Genomic DNA, 23,391 nt, shown 5'->3' with positions numbered 1-23,391 from the left:
TACTAACATTAAAGAACCTCTCATCTGTGATGTGTAGTGTTCAGTTTCATGCTGATTCTGATTCGTTGCCTACCTCTGATTGCCTTTCTACCGCTGGTTTCCCTTCACCTTTCTCTCGCTCTACTAAAATATTTTATTGCAGTATTCGTTGTGCAATATTCATTGTGCTCAAAATCAACACAAAGTTATCAAAATATTTTCATGCAAATGAAACTGTGTAAATAATAGCTATGAGTAAATAGCATTAACACAAATTTAGCTTCTAAATCAATATGGAACTTTCTAAGAATTGTTAACAATAGTAAAGGAAAAAAATTGTTGATCGTCAATGTTGAATTCACTGATTTCCACAAAAAGAGTCCTCCATTATGTTTAAGACAAATGATTTATTCCTTCGACATGTAATCAGAGAGAAGTAGGATCCCAGCCCTCATACTGCAGTCCGGGAACTTTATGATTAAACAGCATATTTTCCAAGCTTCATACCTATTTCTCTAACAGATTTTTCCTCAATATTAGTGTCAAAGTATACTACATTTCATATTTTAAAAAGCAACTCCATTAGTTTTTAGTCAGTTTGGAACTAGTGTCACATTTCTTTTTTTTTTTTTTTTTTTAAAGATTTTTTATTTATTTGTCAGAGAGAGAGAGGGAGAGCGAGCGAGCACAGGCAGACAGAATGGCAGGCAGAGGCAGAAGCAGGCTCCCCGCCGAGCAAGGAGCCCGATGTGGGACTTGATCCCAGGACGCTGCGATCATGACCTGGGCCGAAGGCAGCTGCTTAACCAACTGAGCCACCCAGGCGTCACATTTCTTAAGGGTTAATGTTCTCCAGCATTCCATATTAGCCCTCCTTTCTTCTGCTCTCTCCCACTCTGATGGTTTCAGCTGTCCCCTCAACAGTAATGACTCCCAGTTCCTTATCTCCCGGCATCACTTCTCCCTGACTCACAAAGGCGTATTTCTAAATTCCCCAAACCCTGCAGCCCTGGCGTTGCAGGAACCTTGATGTGCAACTCGTGAATTTCCCCTCCCATCTTGGCCTGCTCCTCTTCCCGTACTCCCTAGTTCCATTATAACTTTTCCAACTGATCTTGCCCAAGCTAGGAGAACCCATCAACTTCTGTTCCTCTCTCCCCTTCGCATCTAACCTGTCCTTCAGTCTTCTCAGGCTGGTCACCTACCACCTTCCTGCCAATGCCTTTATCGTGCCTTGTGCGAACCGGTACACTCACATCACTGCTGGGTGTGACAGTACCTAGTGACTGATCGCCCAGTTTCCATCAGCCTTGTCACCCTCAAACCATCCCCCATATGGCAGTTAATGTTATTGTACCATGCACGTCCCGTCCCTCCAGTGTCATGTAAATCAAATCACTGCTCCAAATGGATTAAAAGCAGAAGTAAAGCAAAGCAAAGGAGCTTCTGGGATGGAAGGTGCCAGGCCAGCCAATTCTCAAGGGCACAGTGTCCTTGCGACTGTCACAAAGGCCTGACGTTAGCCGTTGCCATAGAGACAAGAGGGGGAGCATTGTGCCTGAATCGGGAGCCAAGTGCCTCCTGCTGGACTGATCCTTACCAACTCTGTTTAAGGATTATTTGGGGGGCAAGGAGCCTCTTCTAGGCAAAATGTGCAGCATCCCTCCCCATCACTGGGTGATTCAGTTCCTCACCAGCGCACCCAGCCGGGGTTGGGGTTGGGTCGGTGGGGGGGAGTCCATCCTGCAAGATGGCAAATTCAGTGAGGAGAGCGACTGTATCTTTTTCACTGCTGGGTCCCCAGTGCTGCCAGCTCCCCCTCCTCCCCACCCTCAATTTGGGAATCACGACCCAACTCGCTGTCATTGGTTTCTTGGCCTGAACTATCACCCGTAAGCAGACTCCCAGATCTTTCCCTGAGACCTCTTTTCTAGAGCCTCATACCCTGTTTTCCCCTGCACACAGCTGGCTCTGCTCAGTATTGCGAACTCAAACTTCATATTCTCCTTCCACGTAGAAACGACACAACCAGACGTGCTGGCCGCTTTATATTATGGTCCGTAATTGACTACCCACGGAACTGCCCAGCGACCAACCTCCTGTCTCTAACCCCTTTCGCATCCAGTATGCTGTGCACCACGTCCTGTTTAAACCGCCTCGTCTCTGCTCTCTGCTCCCTTCCCATCAGGCGATCCTCACTCTCTTCTCCGGGAGTCTCTTAACTGCCCGCCCTGCCCGCACTTTGTACCTCTCCCTCCCTATCTCCCTTGCACCCTGCCTTCAGATACTAGACACAGACTTCCATTTGTCACTTTAAATACATTTTATGTAATTCACTTATTACTGTTAGGCGTACTCTGTAGTTAATCACACACGCACAGAATCTCCTTGGCTTCCCACTCCGTGGAGCATCCGGAGGTGAATTACGAATCTGGTTGCTAAGTTACCTTTTCATCTTCACTCTGTCCGCTCCCTACAGATGCCCATGAGTCCACCCTTGCCAGAACGAACACCTTCTATTCTTGGCAGATTTTTGTTCCTGCCCTGCGCTCCACATCAGTGTTTCTTTGACTATGATGTTCGCTCACACCACCCAGGGATATGGTTAGAAAGGAGGTCTGGTTATAACCTGAGCTTCTGCATTCTAAACAGATTTTCTGGTGAGGCAGATGCCACTGGTCAGATCACCAGTGACAGATTCTAGTAACCCCAAGAGAGAATGTCTTAGTGCAGTTAACTGAAGATCATTATTCTGAAAAGACATGAGTCCCAGCATGTGAGGTAGGGAAGTATTGCTCAGCGGGGAGCCTGCTTCTCCCTTTGCTTCCACTTTTCTGCACCTGAGCACTCTTTCACTCTCTCTAACAAATAATTAAATCTTTAAAAAAAAAAAAAAAAAAAGTTAAACTAAAGGAAAGGACTTTGAAAGAATTAATTGCTTTAAAGAATTATGAGTATCAGGGGTGCCTGGGTGGCTCAGTGTTAAAGCCGCTGCCTTCGGCTCAGGTCATGATCCCAGGGTCCTGGGATTGAGCCCCGCATCGGGCTCTCTGCTTGGTGGGGAGCCTGCTTCCTCCTCTCTCTCTCTCTGCCTGCCTCTCTGCCTGCTCGGTCTCTCTCTGTCAGATAAATAAAATCTTTAAAAAAATAAAAAATAAAGAATTATGAGCATCAAACAAATAGTAAACCCTCAGAATCAACATAGATGAGTAGATATTCTCTTAAATTTGCTGAACTCACTAGTAAAATATTTGTTTCTCTTACTTTGTAATTTTCCTTTTTATGGCTCCCAACACAGACAAGCATTTTAGCAGACATTTTACTTTAAAAATGTCTTATGGGGGGCACCTGGCTGGCTGAGTGGGTAGAGTAGGTGACTTTTTTTTTTTTTATTTATTTGACAGAGAGGGAGAGAGAGAGCATGTGCACATGAGCAGGGGCAGAGGCAGAGGGAGAAGCAGGCGCCCTGCTGAGCAAGGAGCCTGATATGGGACTTGATCCCAGGACTCTGGGATCATGACCTGAGCCAAAGGCAGCCACTTAACCGACTGAGCCACCTAGGCGTCGTGAGCACATGACTCTTGATCTCGGTGCCATGAGTTCAAGCCCCACATTGGGCCTGGAGCTTACTTAAAAAGATAAACTTTAGAAAATATATATTTTAAAAATGTGTTATTGCCCATGCACCCCCCCCCAAAAATAGAAAAAGTGTATAAAAATGCACAATTGGAGGAAAAAATTCTAACTCAAAATTGAAGAGGGGATATGTAAAAGTAAATATGCACTGTCTAGTCAGGTCCACATAATATAGGACAGAATTCAGGGAATCAAAAGAATTGTAAATATATTTTTAATTATAAGTCATTGTTTAGTAAACCTCTAGCAAGTCAAAGATTGCTACTAGAATATAAGCATCCTAAAGACAGGGGCTGGGGCCATCTAGGTCACCTCTATTACCTCATACCTAAAGTATTCTGTAAAATCTAGTTGAATAAAGATTTGAAAGAAAAAAAGAAAAAGTTTTTTCCAGGTCAGTCTATTCCCACCAGGCTATAAGGATTCTGTTTGTAACATCTTCCTTATAACAGCCTATCAATAGATCACTATTAGGGGCGCCTGGGTGGCTCAGTGGGTTACAGCCTCCGCCTTCAGCTCAGGTCATGGTCCCAGGGTTTTGGGATCGAGCCCCATATCAGGCTCTCTGCTTAGCAGAGAGCCTGCTTCCTCCTCTCTCTGCCTGCCTCTCTGCCTACTTGTGATCTCTGTCAAATAAATAAATAAAATCTTTTAAAAAAAAAAAGACATCACTATTATTGAACATGCATCTAAAAACATGCATTTTAAAAACTAAGCAGATTGCAGTGTATTATCTAGAGAAGCTTAAAAAAAATCAAATTGCAGAACAGTGTGCCAGTAGTTGCATTTAAATGGGAGGGTTCATGGGTATAATATTAGTTGCCAAGACTGCTGTCCTAACAATAAATCACAGACTGAGGGCTTAAACACCAGAAATATATTTCGCTTACTTCTGGAGGCTAGAAGTCTGAGATCAGGGTATCAGCAGGATTGGTTTCTTCTTCTGTTTCTCTTCCTGGCTTGTCGTCACATGGTCTTTCTTCTGTGTCCTAATCACCTGATTATCTGTGACTTATAATCAGTTCTTATGAGGACACCAGACATATTGGATTAGGCCCACCCGAATGGCCTGTTAAAGGGCCTGACTTCAAATACAGCCACATTCTGAGATACCAAGGGTTAGGGCTTCACCATATGAATTTGAGGGGAGCACAGTTCAGCTCACAACAGGTATACGCATATGCCAAAACTCTTCACACTATATACTGACAATGTGTGCAGTTTATTGTAATAACAGTTATATCTCAGTAAATGTGTCTTTAAAGGGGAGAGGGAAAGAGTATATATTTGCTTTATCTGCATAAAAAAGTGGTTACCTTTTTGTAGAACAGGTAAGTGCACAGCGGAGACAGTCCAAAAATGGAACTTTTAATATTTGTAAGTATATTACTCATTCCAAAAAAAACACATTAAATACATACTACTTAAATATTAAGATAGTAACATCAAGCATATTGGGAGTTGGGGGAACAGGTACGAGCTGCCACGTGAGCCACGTCCAAGCAGCTGTGGGCTGAGGTCAGTGGTCAGGCACAAGTACAAAAAACTCTTAACTCTTGTTTCTATGGCAAGATTTTCTTACCTAAGATAAGTTACGGAACTCACCTTTGTTTAAGATTGTTAGCCATAGAGGTGCCTGGGTAGCTCAGTAGGTTAAAGCCTCTGTCTCCAGCTCAGGTCATGATCCCAGGGTGTGGGATGGAGCCCTGCATTGGGCTCTCTGCCCTCCCCACCGCCGCCCCCTTGCCCCCGGCCCCCGCTCTCTCTCTGCCTGCCTCTCTGCCTACTTGTGATCTCTGTCGTCAAATAAATAAATAAAATCTTTTTTAAAAAGGGGAGGGTGGTGCCTGGGTGGCTCAGTGGGTTAAGCCTCTGCCTTCGACTCAGGTCATGATCTCTGGGTCCTGGGATCAAGCCCCACATTGGGCTCTCTGCTCAGCAGGGAGCCTGCTTCCTCCTCTCTCTCTGCCTCCCTCTCTGCCTACTTGTGATCTGTCAAATAAATAAACAAATATTTTTTAAATAAATAAATAGAATAAGAAAATAAAAAGTTTGATTTACTAATTGCTCTAATCGATTGCTCTTCCATCTCTCTGTCCAACCCTTATCTGCTTCCTAATTTTATTCAGTCGGTTTTGGGGAAATGTGTATGTTATAGGGACAAGTTAAAGCTTTGGTGTATGCATTTTTCCTCCTTCATGCTTATAACCCAAACATCCATTAATTATTAAGCTAAAAGATTGGAGGAATAATTCAGACATCTTATAGAACTTAGGCACAAAAATTTTTCTGACTATATATCTTCATAGGAAGATTTCTTACATTAATGCTTTCTATCCAGTCCTTAAGAATGTTTTAAATTAAAGCTGTGACATAATTGACTTGTACGACAGTAATACTGGTTTGCATTTTTCATAATACAGTGCTGTTTAATCAACTGAGGGATACTGTAAAAACAATAAACTTTATAAATGAAGTTCAAAATGCATTCTAAAGTCCACTTTTTTTTTTTAATCTGTTGATCTATTCCTAATATAGTGGAGGAGAGTAAACAGCACTGCATTTGGGCATAAATAGGAGGAAGCCAAATACAAATTTCTCTTTTCTAAAGTTGTATCTTGTTCACAGTTGCGTCCATGAGCCGTAGCCAGGTCCAGGAATCCAAATTTAGAGACGATTTATGGGTCTGTCTTACCCTTTTGTCTTCTAGCCCCCTTTTGAAGTCCTAATGTAGAACTAAGGAGTCTGGTTAATAAAAAATCACTTACCAGCTTTGAGGTCTCGAGCAAAGTAACTTCCCTGAGCCTTCTTTTCCTTAGTTAAGAGGCTCCTTGTGAGGATGAAGTAAAATATACCCCCATTACCCACAGCCTCCCCACAGAGCAGTACATTTGCTTCAGCTGATTAGCGTACACTGACTCCTCATTCTCACCAATCATGGGGGAGGCTGTGCATGCGCAGAGCGAGGGGCTGTGGCGGAAATTTCTGGACCCTTCAGTTTTGCTGCGAACCTAAAACGGCTTTAAGAAGATCATTTGAAAAATCCTCTATGTATGAAAAATGTTAGATCTGTCTAGATCAGGATCGCCATGAAGGACTTGTAATCACCTGGGTGCTCACTGAATGCTAGCTCCCGTCCCCACACAGCTCCTTCCTGTGCCCATCCTGCAGCCGTGCTTGGTGGGGTTCTGCCCAAAAATCACTCGATTAAAGGGTCTGATTGTCAAACTCTCTTTTCAGAAAATGATGAGGAACAGGAGGCACTGCCATCTCTTGATAAACCTGGCTGGTACTCTCAAGGGAACGCTGTCCACCTTTATGAACTTCTGAAGAAAATGACTGGCAAAAATGAACCCAAGGTATTTTCTGATCGAGGTGGGGTTCCTGATGCCCTCCCGCAGACATGAACTATTATAAATTAAAACCATAATTCTAAATGCATTCAGCTTAGTTTTCTATGGGGAAATCATCTACTACCTCTGCCTATCTGCCAGTCTTTTACCTCTTCTGCTTAAATAAGCCTTTTCTCTGTGATGGAGACTGGATCTTTACCTCTAACAGAGAAGAGCAAAGATTTCAAGCAAGGAGGCACAGTTCTAGGGGATACACTGGACGAGTGTGTGGGATACCTGAGGAATAATATTCTGATAACAGGTCACCAAACAAACTTTATATGTAAAACAAATGTTAATTGAAATTACACCACAGACTAGCCTAAAGACATACTTGATTTTGATACGCTGGTCACATTGTTGATGTTGGACATGGGTGCATTTTTTATAGCAGGACACTTTCTTCCAAAAAATGTTTACCGGGAAGATCAGCGGGTAACTGACCCCTGCTCCACTGGCTCCCACATTGCCACAGCACCCTGGGAACTCTTGAGGGGTTTAACAGAACATTCTGACTTGGAGGTTCTAGTTCCTACTCCCTTACGGTTTTCTCATGTAAATGTAAATTGAGGGGTATGGATTAGATCCACGGGCCTTTGCCGGAGAATACCTGGAGAGCCTCCCAGAGCCTGCTTACCCAGCCTGGCAGAGATTCTGTTTCAGCCAGTCTGGGTAGGTCCCAGAAACTCTTGGAGGAGCTGGTGTGATGTGCACTCCTGCAAATGTAACCCATTGTAACAAGTCCTCTCTACTCTACCGGTTCTTCACTGCTAAGGGCGGCCGTCACGATAAACAGACAGACTCGGACTTCTTCAAAAAACTGAATAAACTCAGCCCCTGCCTTTCTTCTACCTGCAAATGCGTTGTGTCACTTCTTACAGCAAACCTGGTGCCCCACAAACCAAATGGGGCAGGTTGAATATTTGTGATGGTATTCACGGAAGTTTTAAGATGTTTATGTAACTTTTGTCCTATTCTGATAGGTGTCGAGGACTTTTTTCTGCTTCATGAAGTGACCACCACCACTTTCACATTGCTCATGCCTCAAACAGAATTTGCTGTCTGACTTACAGGTGGTTTACTTTGGTGACAGCATGCACTCGGACATTTTCCCAGCCCGTCATTATAGTAACTGGGAGACAGTCCTCATTCTGGAAGAGCTCAGAGGGGACAGAGATGGGAAGCCTGAAGAATCAGAGCCTCTAGAGAAGAAAGGAAAATATGAGGTAAGGGTTTCCTTACTAGCTCTTTCCTGGAAAGAAAACCCTTTATGTTTGACATATTTTAAAAAGTGCTTGTTTGTGCCAAGAGTGATGAAATCTCTTGGCACTTGGTGAACTTGCTATCTCAGCCCTGTTGTTAATCTTATTGATAATGTTTAAATAATGCCAAGACCCATCTGTCTTCCCAGCCCTCTTGCTTTCACCCAGTGCTATGACTCCATGGGTGTTTTTTGGCTAATGTCGAGGCAACCAGATCCTGACTCACATAGTCACACCCTATGTCTCTTTTGCTTGGCCATGAAAGCTCTTCTGCTCTTTCTTCATGAGTATAAGTTAATACATTGATAGCTCCTTTAGACTTGGTTCCTCAGCTGCCAAGAAGAAACCTTAGGTGAAGACTTGATGTAAAGAAAAGTAAAATATGTCATAAATCTGAAAAAGGGAAAAAAGTATATAAGCAAAAAGCAGCAGAAAAGAAGAAAGATCAGAAAACAATATGCATCTCTAAATTCATCCCAGTGGAACAACTCTAAGAAGGAAAAACTCAAGTCAAGAAACAAAAAATAACTATAAAAAGAAATGAGCTAGGGTGCCTGGGTGGCTCAGTGGGTTAAACCACTGCCTTCGGCTCAGGTCATGATCTCAGGGTCCTGGGATCGAGTCCCACATCGGGCTCTCTGCTCAGCAGGGAGCCTGCTTCCCTCTCTCACTCTCTCTCTGCCTGCCTCTCTGCCTACTTGTGATCTCTGTCAAATAAATAAATAAAATCTTAAAAAAAAAAAAAAAAGAAATGAGCTATTAAACCACACAGGGACAGAGAGGAAACTAACAAGCATACTACTAAGTGAAAGAAGCCAGTTTAAAAAGCCTATACATTGTATGATTCCAGCTATACGACATTCTAGAAAAGGCAAAACTACAGAAAGTAAAAAGACCAGTGGTGCCAGGGGTTCAGGAGGGAGGGAGGTGAATAAAGGGAGCACAAGGGATTTTTATGGATTTTCATGATACTGTAATGGTGGAAACATGACATTGTATGTTTGTCAGAACCCACAGAACTATACCACATGAAGTGTTAACCCTAATGTAAACTACAGCCTTTCTTTAATAATAATGTATTAATACTGGTTAACCAGTGATAACAAATGTACCACACCAATTACTGCAAAATGTTAATAATAGGAGAGACAGTGGGCGGGAAGGGGAGGCAAATGGGGAACAGATGTATGAGAACTTTCTGCACTATATGCTCTAGTTATCTGTAAACCTAAAGTCTGTTCACTTAAAAAATAATAACTATAAATAGACCCAACAAAATGTTAGAAGAAAGGGTTCAGGTTTTTCTGAGGTTTCCGCTGAGTAGCATTTAGTCTTCAACATGACACTGGAAGTTCTTTGGACTATTTAAGAAGAGCTTTAAAGCAGTCTTACAGGGGGTAGGCCTTCTATCCTGCATGACTTTGGAGAAGGTTTTCACTAAAGAGAAATTAGGAGATTTGGTTTCTTCAGAATGCTTTGAGAATACAGGTACTGTATTAAGAAAATGAAGACTCCATGGGAAAGTTTCCTCCAACATTTACAACAAACAGTAGCCCCATCCTTTTCCCATGACCCCTTTCTCTTGTTAATTAGTTATAAACACATGAACAGAGTTCACAATTGGCTTTTAGACAGAAAATGATGAGTCAACAGCTTGAAAATTTTATTTCCTAAGACAAAATTGAAATAATGTTCCTTTCCTATCAAACTCTACCTCCCCAACCCACCCTGTTCCACTGAACATGGGCAAGGAAGCAAGGAAGAGGACGGTTTGGCCAAGTGACAGGGTTACAGTAAAGCCCTCAGAAGGCTCCAGCTGTAGCCCTAAACTCTCTTCCCATCTCACACTGTTGAGATTCCAGGTTAAATGGAATTGTGGAAGATGGACTGGGGTCTGAGGCAGGTGTTTTGCTGCAGGATTCCCAGCTGTGGCCCAAAGCATCATGTTGAAAACGCAGAGTATTCTCGTACTACTTGATTCCAGAGTTCACCTGGTCAGACTGAATGATATGATGTTTCTGTAGTTTGTGTTAAGGCAGTGTTTGTGTGATGGGTTCCTCCTTAGCAAATGTTTCAGGACAACTTAGTTCTCTCTTCTTTAAGGAGAATCCTCTAATCCTACATCTTTCTGCTTATATTTAAAAGCCGATTTAAAATTTAGAACAATTGGGTGTTTTGTTTTGTTTTTTTAATTATCTTGTAACACAAACCTAGGACTATAAATTCTAGAAGCCGGACTGCTTTCATATTTAAGTTCACCTGTATTCCTATACACAGAACACTTTCTCCGTCAGCACATCAAAGCCCTGGTGTAAGTACAGCATGTCATGAGAATTCAGATTCTTTCCTGCTTCCCTGTGGAGGAGACAAGAATACAAAACCATCCTCAGTTGTTACAGGAGGAAGGAGACAGTCCATAGAGAGAGCTAACAGAAAGTATCGTGTGAGGGTTCTTCTGTTGATTTTGTGATTATTAAGAAAAATGTAGGTTCATTTTTCTAACCAAATGTCATACACGTAATATATATCACATTCTGTGTTTGAGTTAGCACAAAACCAGAATGCAAAGGGATTTAATTCCTTATTTCTAGTTAACTTTATGCAGCTTAAATGAACTTTTAACAGGATAATCTAAAAACAAATCAGATCATTTCAGGATTGATGCACTCACTGAACAAAAACTTTTACTACACTCTGTAGAGGTTAGCATTTTGTTTCACTTAGGCTTGAATTCAATTTCTCAGATATTTACAAAAATTTCACCCTTCATAAAACCATCTGGAATGTGAAGATCACTTTTACTTCCCTTCATTTGTGACAGGAAGCTCAAGATAAGGACAGAGAACATCTCAAATGGCACTCAAAAGGCTTACATAAGAAATTTTTTCTAAAATCTTACTGCATCTATTGATTATCCATTATACTGTACTGGAGCATGACTGATAAGCAAAAATGGCCAATTTTAATAATCAAAGTAAAGCTAGTTAAGGAGACAAGGAAGAATAATTTGTTTTCATTTATCTTTGGAGAAATAAATCAAAAGTCACTTCATTAATCTTGTAATTACTTGGACAATCTTAAATTTCCTAAGATTAGCCTCCAAAAGGAGCTCTCCTCTTCAGCTTCCTTCATTACTGTTCTCATCTGTTTCTTCATTTGAACTTAAAATAAAAATGTATTCTTCAGCTTTTTAGAGTAACATACTATGAAATTTATGTGCCAAAATAATTCATTTTAATGATGAAAATTCTCAGCAAACAAGAAGGGGCCAGCCTTTGATTAGAGAAAGCTATCCAACAAAACTCAGTGAGAATATAATCTATAATGGAAAATTTTAATGGAGAAAAAAGCCATATTTAATGGAGACAAGTGGTCTTCAAGGTTCTGGGCTAGACAGAGGATATCTATTATTAATTATATTGTGTAACAGAGGTGGCCAACATGATAAGAAAAAGAAATACGGAATTAGAGTTAGAAGATACCAAATTGTGATTATTTCAGAGTTGTATAGTCATTAGCATAGACCACCTTAGGGAAACAGTCAGCAAACCATTATAACTAAGAAGAGAGTTGTGAAAATGCTAGATCCAAATCAGCATTCAGAAATTAATAGCTTGGGGCACCTGGGTGGCTCAGTCAGTAAAGCATCTGACTCTTGATTTTGGCTAAGGCCATGATCTCAGGGTTGTGAGATCAAGCCCCATGTCAGACCTCTCACTGGCTGTGGAGCTGCTTAACATTCGCTCTCTCTCCCTCTCCCTCTGCCCCTTGCATTCTCTTTCTCTTAAAAAAAAAAAAAATAGCTTTTCTCTGTGCCACCAGTAAGGACTTATAAAACGTAACAACAAATAAACCATTTACAAAAGCAAAGAAAATGAATCATTATATTACTGTCTGAAAATACATCTCATAAGACCTTGATAGAGAAGTTTTTAAGTCTCTATTAGGGTTCTCTTAGGGTTTCTGAACAGGTGAAAGAAATCAAAAGTACAAATCTCCAGTTATAAAATAAATGAAGTCTTAGGGACTTATTATACAGCATGATAACTGTGGTGAATAATACTGTATTTCACATATGAAAGTTGTTAGGTGAGTAGGTTTTTACAGTTCTAATCATAAAAAAATCTAATTTTTTGATGATGGCAGATGTTAACTAGACTTACTATGATCATTTCGCAATATACAGAAATACCAAATTATTATGTTCTGCATCTTGTATGTCAATTAAACCTCAATTAAAAAAAAAGATTCTAAATACAAACGAAAAAATAGATATACCATATTTTAAGATTATACTGATACCTATTTTCCTCAGATTTATTTATAAGGTCAGTATAATGTTATAAAGAAATCCCAGGAGGATTTTGGATGGACCTTCACAAACTGATTATGCATTAAGCAGAAAACTGAAGGCCCACAAATAGCTAAGATAATTTTGTAAAAAAGGATAATAAAGGGGAGGAATCTTACTCTATTCAATACTAACCATGTTAGGAAGCTACAGTAGTTTTTCAATATAGTACTAACAACAAAATACATAAAAAGGTCAGTGAACAGAGGAAAATGAACCCAGACATAGGACCCTGTATCACATTCCAAGTTACCATGTAAATGTGATGCGTGGTAGAGGATTGTCAATCAGCAGGAAAGGACAGTTCAGTAAATAGCACTGAGTAAGTAGTCCCAGTATATGAAGAAAAAGGAGTCCCTTTTCCCCCCTATATAAATTTTAAATGGATTATAGGCCTGAAAATAAGAAATATATCTGTAAAATTAATGGAAGAAAATTATGAAAATATTTTTGTGACCTTAGAGTAGGGAAGAATTTATCAAGTTAGAATCCAAATGGGCAACAATAAGTAGAAAAAATGACACTGTATCAATATTAAATACCTTTGTTCAAGATACCTGGAATACTATTAACCGGTGGGTAAAAGACAGGGAAAAGGATCTTCTTAAAACATCCGTTTAGATAGAACCTTATGAAATTGCCATTTTTTTGGATATCTAAAATAGTTCAACATCAGCTGAACAAAGTGAATTTATACGCTTTGTTGTGTATAATTGGACAAAAGGCATCCAGCAGGTATAATGAGTCTGGAGTTAACATTCTTTCAGATTACTCTCTATGACACATTTTTTTGTTTGCTCCGCCAGTTCCCGGTGGGGCTCCTCTGTATTTAGTCTTGTCAGTAAAAATAAGTTACACGTTAGGTAAAGGAAACTGGTTACATTCAGACTTTCTTTTCTTTTCTTTTATTTTTTTTTTAACATTCAGACTTTTTGTCCTTCTTGAAAACTTCTTACTTTTCCATAGTGGTCAGTGGCCTTAATGTGAGTATTCATAAACATACTTTTTTTTTTCTTTTTCAAGACTAAATGGATCATTTTTAATTCATATAAGTATGGAGAGAGAGATCCAATATAACTTAGTTGTCATATGTATAATGCTCTCTCCTATATAGATTCATCCTTAATTAAATCTACTTACAGTGTAATTGAGAAATAAGATTTGATAGCTCTGTGTATGTGTGTACTTATATATATATACATTTTTCAGAATACTCAAAATTTTTATCACAAGTGTAAAACATAAGAGCTTATTAGATTAGCAGAGATATCTTTTTTTTAATATTTTTTTATTTTTTATAAACATATATTTTTATCCCCAGGGGTACAGGTCTGTGAATCGCCAGGTTTATACACTTCACAGCACTCACCATAGCACATACCCTCCCCAATGTCCATAACCCCACCCCCCTTCTCCCAACCCCCCTCCCCACCCAGCAACCCTCAGTTTGTTTTGTGAGATTCAGAGTCACTTATGGTTTGTCTCCCTCCTAATCCCATCTTGTTTCATTTATTCTTCTCCTACCCCCTAAGCCCCCATGTTGCATCACCAATTCCTCATATCAGGGAGATCATATGATAGTTGTCTTTCTCCGCTTTACTTATTTCGAAATTAGCAGAGATATCTTAATATATTATTAAAATGCCAGTCTAACATTCTTTTCTTGTTCAGCATATACATATACTGAGGTTTTAATTTATGCAAGTCTCTTTGCTGAGAATATCAGAGATTTGTGGTTGAGTCATACACCATTCCTTTTCTTTTTTCTTTTTTTAAGATTTTATTTATTTATGGGGTCCCTGGGTGGCTCAGTGGGTTAAAGCCTCTGCCTTCAGCTCAGGTCATGATCTCAGGGTCCTGGGATCGAGCCCCGCATCGGGCTGTCTGCTCAGCAGGGAGCCTGCTTCTTCCTCTCTCTCTCTCTCTCTGCCTGCCTCTCTGCCTACTTGTGATCTCTCTCTCTGTCAAATAAACAAGTAAAATCTTTTTTAAAAAAAAAAGATTTTATTTATTTATTTGTCAGAGAGAGAGAGCACAAGAAGGGGGAGTTACAGGTAGAGGGAGAAGCAGGCTTCTTGGGAACCAGATACAGAACTTGATCCCAGGACCCTCTGCCTGCCGCTCCCCGGCTTGTGTTCTCTGTCTCTCTCTCTGAGACAAATAAATAAATAAACCTTAAAAAAGAAAAGAAAAAGATGACAGATTTTATAATCCAGATTATATAGATATGATGGGAGTTTTTACAATTCTTAATTTTATTACAAACCAATAAAACACTGAGAAATATTTTTTAATGAATCTTTAATTTAGTCTACAATTTTTATATCTCTGCTCTGACCTAGACATTAAGCCTTAAAGTTACACTAATTTATATTAAAAAGTTCCTAATCTTCTGTAGTTCATTGTCTGTCAAAAGTGAAAATTAATAGTATGATAATTTGAAGATAGCCTGAGCAGGAGTATATTAGGGATAAACTCAGGGTAGGAAAATGGAGAAGACCTAATCTAACCCAAGTGTGAGAAATTAAGGAAAATGTCTTAGAAAGATGCATCCAGGCCAGATCCCAAAGGATGAGAAAGGGTTCCTAAACAAAACAAGGGGAGGATACTTCTTTTTTTCTTTTCTTTTTTTAGGGAGAGCACTTTGGGCGGGGGGGGCGGGGAGTGGTGACAGAGGGAGGAGAAAATCTTAAGCATGCTATATGCTCAGCACAGAACCCAATGCAGAGCTGGATCTCACCATCCCGACATCATAACCTGAGCAGAAATAAGGGGTCAGATGCTTAACCAACTGAGCCATGCAGGTATTCCCAGAGCAGGAAAGAAAGAAACTAAACTTTGTTTTCATTTTTATATAGTATCTGGTTTGGTTAAAAGTGAACTACTCAAATTTCTAGAGTTTTCCTAATTTGATTTCCTTAATGGGGGAAAAGCTTACAACATTGAAAATTAATCATAGTTTTCATTGTTCTCTTGTTTCAGGGTCAAAAGGCAAAGCCTCTAAATGCATTATCTAAAAAGTGGGGCTCTTTTTTTATTGATTCAGTTTCGGGACTGGAAAATACAGAAGACTCCTTGTTTTCTACATGGTCGTGTAAAAGAATCAGTACTTACAGCACTATTGCAATTCCAAGTATTGAAGCAATAGCAGGTAAGCAGAAACATACTTATAAAACTTCAGCTGTTACTAGACAGTAATGACTGTAAGTACTAGAATTCTTGCCTTTGAAAGAAGAAAATCTTCTCGTTGCATTTATTTTTCTTGGGCTACACCTAGGTTATAGCAACCTAGGTAATTAGGACCTGCCTGACTCCTGGAACCAACTACAAAAACTGGATTTTTTTTTTTTTTTTTTAAAGTCTGCTTGGGGTCATTGGATAAAAGGAAAAGTTACCAGGACAGTTTCCTAAAGAAGCCATGTAAGGTGAACCTGACTTTTGGAGCTGCTTTTCCCTTACTGTTTGGTGTTTGCTAATTCTTACGAGGGCACCAGGGAAAGTGAGTGGACCTTTCATTAGCTTCCTGAGCCTACAGGCATAGGAATGGAGAGTAGGGTCTGCAGAGGAGGGATGAACCTGATGAACTCTCTTAATCTGTATTGAGACCCTGAATTTACCTTAGAGTAATGATAACTAAAGCTCAGTGTTCGATCATCTCAATCCCTAAAACTGCATTGAGAATATTCTCTTTAGAGGAAGTTAACATCATTCTAGGGCTCAAATTATTTCTAAAAACAATGAATGTAAGGTTCATGTTATGTTCAAGGCACATAACAAAAAACAGCTAGGTCCACAAGGTTATGAGATTACACTAACAGAAATAGTAAAATGTACTATGGCCAAGTACAGAAAAGAGAGGAAATTGAGTAGAGACAAAAAAACAAGAGAATGGATGTTCTAAAAATGAACTATTTAGAAAATCAAAATTAAAAACCTAATGGATATTTAAAGCAGATTAGACACAGTTGAAAGGTGAATTAGTGCACTGGAAGACAGGCCAAAAGAAAATATCCAGAATGAAGAAAAAACAAAGCAAGATACAGAAAAAAGGAAGGTATAGAAGAGGGACTAAGCAACACTGGAATACAATGAGAAGGAATAAGATTTCTATCATTGGAACCCCAGGAGATGAGAGAATAAGCCAAAAGTAATAGCTACAACTTTCCAAAAATGATGAAAAGAAATAAGGCAAAGGTGTAAGAAGCCCAAAGAACTGAAACAAAATAAATAAAAATAAATCCAAAGTTAGGGACGCCTGGGTGGCGCAGTTGGTTAAACGGCTGCCTCCGGCTCAGGGCGTGATCCTGGAGTCCCGGGATCGAGTCCCACATCAGGCTCCCAGCTCCATGGGGAGTCTGCTTCGCTCTCTGACCTTCTCCTCGCTCATTCTCTCTCTCACTGTCTCTCTCTCTCAAATAAAAAAAAAAAAAAAAAATCCTTAAAAAAAAAAATAAAAATAAAAAATAAATAAAAATAAATCCAAAGTTAACTGCTAAAAATCAAACATAATTAAGAAATATTAAAATCAGCCAGAGAATAAAAAAACATTGATTTGAAAGGAGTAAAAATTAGACTGATAGCTGACTTCTACAAAAAAACAAAAGAAACCAACACAGTAGAACAGTATCTTTAAATTGCTGAAAGACAGTGGCTATCAATCTTGATGGCAGTCTATACCCAGTAAAGATACCACTAAAGAATAAAAGAAAAGTATTTTTAGACAGTCAAAAATGGAGGAAATTTCTCTCCAGAAGACCTAAACTAAAGAAAATACTAGGGTACTATTCTTCAGACAAAAGTAAGAATGTTCCCTGTTGGAAGACTGAAGATGCAAGAAGGAATATACAGCAACAAAGGGATAGATAATGAATAAATTAAATGAACATGTTCTGTTGGAAAATTTTTAAAAAGTTCTAAGAGGTTTAAAGAAAGCATTTCTTAATTTTATTTTTATTTATTTATTTTTGGGAGGGGGTGAGTAGGAGCAGGGTGGGGACAGAGGAAGCAAGAGAATCTTAAGCAGGGTCCACACCCAGCATAGAGCCCAACATGTGGCTGTATCTCACAACCCTGCGTTCACGACCTGAGCCAAAGTCAACAGTTGGACACTTAACCAACTGAGCCACCCAGGTGCCTCTAAAGAAAAAATTTTAAAACATGACTTTACCAAAAAATTGCTAGAACTGATAAAGAAATTCAGCAAAGTTGCAGTATATGAGTCAATACAGAGAAATCAGTTGCATTTCTACACACTAACAATGAAGAAGAAGAAAGAGAAATCGAGGAATGGATCCCATATACAACTGAACTAAAAACCATTAAGATCCGTAGGAATAAATCTAACCAAAGAGGTAAAGGATCTATACTTTAAAATTTACTGTAGAACACTAATGAAAGAAATTGCAGAAGACATGGAGAAATGGGAAAAGATTCCATGCTCATGGATTGGAATAACAGATATTGTTAAAATGTCTATGCATCTCAAAGCAATCTATACATTCAGTGCAATCCCTATCAAAATACCACCAGCATTTTTCACAGAGCTGGAATAAACAATCCTAAAATTTGTATGGGACCAGAAGAGACCCACAATAACCAAAGTAATGTTGAAAAACAAGAACAAAAACAAAACCCCAAACTGGGAGGCATCACAATTCCAGACTTCAAGCTGTATTGCAATGCTGTAATCATCAAGACAGTGTGGTACAGGCACAAAAACAGACACACAGATCAATGGAACAGAATAGAGAACCCAGAAATGGACCTTCAACTCTAAGGCCAACTAATCTTTGACAAAGCGGGAAAGAACATTCAGTGGAAAAAAGATAGTCTCTTCAACTAATGGTGTTGAGAAAATTGGACAGCCACTGCAGAAGAATGAAACTGGCCTACTTTCTTACACCATACACAAAAAATAAACTCAAAATGGATGAAAGACTTAAATGTGAGACAGGAACCCATCAAAATCCTAGTAGAGAATACAGGCAGCAACCTCTTTGACCTCAGTCACAGCAACTTCTTGCTAGGCACGTCTCCAAAGGTAAGAGAAGCAAAAGCAAAAATGAACTATTGGGACTTCATCAAGATAAAAGGCTTTTTGCACACCAACGGAAACAGTCTACAAAACTAAAAGGCAACCTACAAAATGGGAGAAGATATTTGTAAATGTCTTATCGATAAAAGGCTAGTATTCAAAATCTATAAAGAACTTATCAAACTCAACACCCAAAAAAACCAAAAAATCTAGTTGAGAAATGGGCAGAAGACATGAACAGACATTTCTCCAAAGAAGACATCCAAATGAGCAACAGAAACATGAAAAAATATTCAACATCACTTGGCTTCAGGGAAATACAAATCAAACCACAATGAGATACCACCTCACACTGGTCAAAATGGCTAAAATGAACAACTCAGGAAACACAGATGTTGGCGAGGATGCAGAGAAAAAACCGTCTTACACTGTTAGTAGGAATGCAAACTGGTGCAGCCACTGTGGAAAACAGTAGAGAGGTTCCTCAAAAAGTTGAAAGTAGAGCTACCTTATGACCCAGTAATTGCACTCCTAGGTATCTGTTCTAAGGATACAAAAATAGTGATGTGAAGGGGCATATGCACCCCAATGTTTATAGCAGCACTATCAAAAATAGCCAAAATATGGAAAGAGCCCGATATCCATCAACAGGTGGATGGGTGGATGGAACTAGAGGGCTTATGCTAAGCAAAATAAGTCAGTCAAAGACACATGGCATATGATTTCACTCATATGTGGAATTTAAGAAAATAAAACAGATGAACAGAAGGAAAGAAAAATAAGATGAAAACAAAGAGGGAGGTAAACCATAAGAAACTCTTAACTATAGGAAACAAACTGAGGGTTGCTGGAGGGGAGGTGGGTGTGAGGACGGGGTAACTGGTGATGGGCATTAAGGAGGGCATTGAAGTAATGAGCACTGTTATTTGCAACTGGTGAGTCACTAAATTCTACCTCCGAAACTAATATTACAGTATATGTTAATTAAATTGAATTTTAATTAAAATATCTTTTTAAAATGATGCCAATGGCACGGGGACAGTTATAGGCCAATGGCAGTGGGACAGTTGTAGTTAAAATGCTTAGCATCCTTGTATTTTATGGTGAGGAATGAGTATGTTAGGTAGGGGCGCCTGGGTGGCTCAGTGGGTTAAGCCTCTGCCTTCGGCTCAGGTCATGATCTCAGAGTCCTGGGATCGAGCCCCGCATCGGGCTCTCTGCTAGCGGGGAGCCTGCTTTCCCCTCTCTGCCTGCCTCTCTGCCTACTTGTGATCTCTGTCTGTCAAATAAATAAATAAAATATTTAAAAAAAAAAAAAAGAGTATGTTAGGTATTGATAAGTCAAAAATGCATGTTATAATCTCTAGGATAACTAAACAAAGAAACCATAATGAGATACATACTAGCTAATTATGTAAAAAGATTTTAAAATCAAAAAGAAAAAAATGGAAAGAATATGAAAAATAAATAAGACATGGAGAATATTCAGTAAGATGACAGATTTTTAAAGCTGAGAAATTATATTAAGTATAGATGGCAAAAATTTCTGATTAAAATCCTGAATGAAATAACAAAGCCCAACTTTGGGTTTTTCAGAAAAGACATCTCTGAAATATAAGGACACAGGAAGTTTAAATATCAAAGGATGGCAAGAGATAATACCTTGCTAATGATAACTAAAAGAGTTAGCTACACTAATGTGAAAGAAAGTAGACATTAAGGAAAAAAGTCCATTATTAACATGAAGAATTACTTCTTAATAGTAAATTCAGTTCTCAGAACTATGTATCTGAAAGTCTGAGGCATTCACAGGTCCCTGATTAAGATCAGAACTTAAATCCCTCCATTATCTTAAAACCAAGAAACCGCTGAAAAAATCCATTCTGCTTTGCAGAAGTATATGCTTTTGCTTGCTTATTAGTTTCCTGAAGTTCCTCTCAGAATTTGGCAACATGCCTGAGGAAAAATCAGCAGGGTCCAGTTCTCCACCTATTCCTTTATGGAAGATTCCTAGCCCCTCAAATTTTGTGTGCACCCCTGCAAAGACTGCCAAAACTCTACTAAGGTTTTTCTGCTGCTAGTAACTGCCCCTGCCTCCAGGAAGAATTCAGGTGCATAAGAGAAAAAGCTGTGGCAGAATGTCCACTCACTCTCTGCTTGTTAGGCCTTCCCAGAACCTAGGTGCTCAGGTCTTACAAAGATGATGATGATGAGATGATGACAATTACAACCCTAAAATACATAGAACCTGCCCAAAAGTCCATTCTCTATGCCAGTGTACAAACCCATTGTCAATATATACTCATTAAAATAATATCTCATTCTCATTAATTTCAAAAGGATAGTTTAATTTTCATTTTGTCCCATGCTTATACACATGAAATTAAAGAAAGATAACCTAAATATACTTATTCCTTTTACAATTTTCCTGTAAAATAAACAGAACGTGTAACTTGAAGGAAGGGTCTAGCCCAGAATTAAATAATTATTTTCAGTTTTTCTATTTCACTCTTCCTTTATTTCAAAGTGATTCGATTTTATAGTGAGAGAATAAAGTAATGTGTTAGTAGAAGCCAATGAATTATTGTAGTAGTACGTGCATAAAAATCGGGTCAAAGGGACATGGTTATGAAATAGTAAGAAAGTCGAAGTAAAGTGAACCCTCATTATTCTAGGATTTAAATATTTCTCCAAAGAATGAGAAAATAACCCCCTCGCCATCTTCTGGGGGTAATCATCTCTCCTTAAAGAAGCAGTACTAACATCAGTGCATCTCCCATTTTCATCTCCCAAAAGCTTTCTTCCATAGCCCCCTGGAAAAGAACTTGGTGCTAGGCTTTTGTCTTCTACCTTTTCTCAGGAGAAAATATTAAGAAGGACTTAACAGTCACCAAACAAAGCTAAACATGTACCAATTTTTTGTGGGGAAAGGAGGAATTAATAGGTCATACTCAGTTGTTTTGATGTCCAGGATACTTCCTCAAAAAGCAAAGTGTTAGTCTCTAACTTAGCACTCTGCTATGTTCACATTCTCATATAGAAGTTTTATCTCACAGAAAACTTGAAATTGACTAGTTCAGTAGCATATTCAGTAAAGTTGGATATTACTATATAATCTACCATAGCTCTCAAGCAAGAAAAATGGCTGGGAGAAAAATACTGACAGCTATGGCTTCAGGCATATTGAGGATAGAATCTTTGCATATATGTTATCCTGCTAATACCTCTTAAAAAAAGATCCAAGAGTTGTTCTGTTTCTGTTCTATTTTACATTGAACTTAATGTTCAAAGATATTTGTTGATTTTGGCTCACTTCATTTAATTGCTAGGCAATACGATTGATATGATAGTTTATTTAATACACAGAGTTTAATAGAATATTGTTGTGGTAAATAAGAATTCCGTTTTTATCTGCTTTTCTCTTTTCTTCCAAAAAGCACCAGAAATGACTTTCTTGTAACAGAGATGCCATTCTTTCCCTCTTGTTGAATCCCCAGTCTGGAGATCCTTGTTTTAATAGAAGAGTCATCTGACCTCACCTGGTTATACAATGCCAGATTTCTTAATGGATCCTTTCTGCTACCTGAAAGAGAAAATGTTTGCTTTAAATGACATAGGAGGTGAAAAACAAAGACTCCCCTTTGCCTCTTAAAACCTTTTTGTATTCAGGAAATGTTTCTTTCTTAATGAATATCGTATTAGATTTGGTTATCTCATTGACATATAAATATAAAAATTCATCTTTATAGATTTTATAAAAGTTTGCACTTGCAAGCTATAGACATTATAATGACTAGTTTGTAAGCGCTGTGATAATGTAACCATTTTTAACCTTATAGTAATAGCTACACAGAGACCTAGACATTTACTTTAGCAAATGTATAGGAAAGACCGAGATAATGACGACTGTTTGAACTGAGCCTGTATCATTTTAGTGGCATATCAGAAATCCAAGAGCTCAGATACATTATTTTAGAAACTCATTGTTAACCATTTACTTTCCAATGCCTTTTTAATGTTTGGCTCAAAATATACCACAGCTAAGTGAGCAGTCAAGACCAATGAAATTCACTAATATTGGAAGTTTTTCTGTTTACATCATCTTATGCTTCTCAGGCGTCAGAAAGGCAGTATCCTGCTTCCAGTTTCTACACTGGTGTTTTCCTCTACTACTTGGGATTGAGGATTCTCACTGGCATTTAATATAAAGTATAATTTTTATACTAGTATCATTTTCAAAGTACTCAGTATTTCCAAATGATGTTTTACTTGTGAGATTTTTGAAATAAGGATTATTGCCCAGTATCTTCATGTGGACTGAGTATCATAACATGGCATGTATAATAGTGTTTTACTTGTAATATTTCTGGTAATATTGCCTTGGAAGACATTTGGGAGATGATATCTGAAGGCTAGCTTTTGAGAAACTTAAAGATGTCACAGTGCCTCACCATTAATAAAGTATGCATTTTATGTTCTCTCTCCCAGTTTCCCTTGCGGCTATGTACACACACACACGTGTGTGAGTGCATACATGCGTGTGTGTGTGTGCGTGTGTGTGAGAGAAAGGAGGGGGGTGATTATATGGAGAAAGCTGCCATACTGTGTATATTAAATTTCTTATTTATCTAAGCATTCAAAAATTATTCTTAGTAGCTCTCTTATTACTATTACTTATTACTCTTATTACTAAGGGCCAAGAAGATTATTCGTTCTCATTTATCAGTTACATGATGC

At 38.8% G+C, this 23,391-nt stretch overlaps 1 protein-coding gene and 1 long non-coding RNA gene across 4 annotated transcripts in view; one reads left to right on the top strand and one right to left on the bottom strand.

Annotated features, from left to right (window-relative positions):
* The window catches only part of LOC122903379, a 29,778-nt gene that overhangs the window by 2,184 nt on the left and 4,203 nt on the right, over nt 1-23,391 (bottom strand). Inside the window, exons 2-3 of one of the 3 annotated variants that reach the window (XR_006383962.1) lie at nt 22,194-22,237; nt 10,529-10,624 (exon numbers count right to left, since the gene is read on the bottom strand). This is a non-coding gene — a long non-coding RNA (uncharacterized LOC122903379). Of the gene's footprint in view, nt 1-10,442; nt 10,625-21,987; nt 22,238-23,391 lie in introns of those variants that run through there. The other 2 variants (XR_006383961.1, XR_006383959.1) reach the window with 2 other exon arrangements.
* The window catches only part of NT5DC1 (5'-nucleotidase domain containing 1), a 141,532-nt gene that overhangs the window by 116,068 nt on the left and 2,073 nt on the right, over nt 1-23,391 (top strand). The window contains exons 9-11 of the mRNA XM_044244163.1: nt 6,856-6,974; nt 8,081-8,233; nt 15,603-15,771. Of these exons, the coding sequence (XP_044100098.1) occupies nt 6,856-6,974; nt 8,081-8,233; nt 15,603-15,771 (441 nt within the window). The remainder of the gene's footprint in view (nt 1-6,855; nt 6,975-8,080; nt 8,234-15,602; nt 15,772-23,391) is intronic.

Source organism: Neovison vison, chromosome 1 (genome assembly GCF_020171115.1).
Source record: "Neovison vison isolate M4711 chromosome 1, ASM_NN_V1, whole genome shotgun sequence".
In the NCBI taxonomy this organism is placed as follows: domain Eukaryota; kingdom Metazoa; phylum Chordata; class Mammalia; order Carnivora; family Mustelidae; genus Neogale; species Neogale vison.
This window is presented reverse-complemented; position numbering and strand designations above follow the sequence as displayed.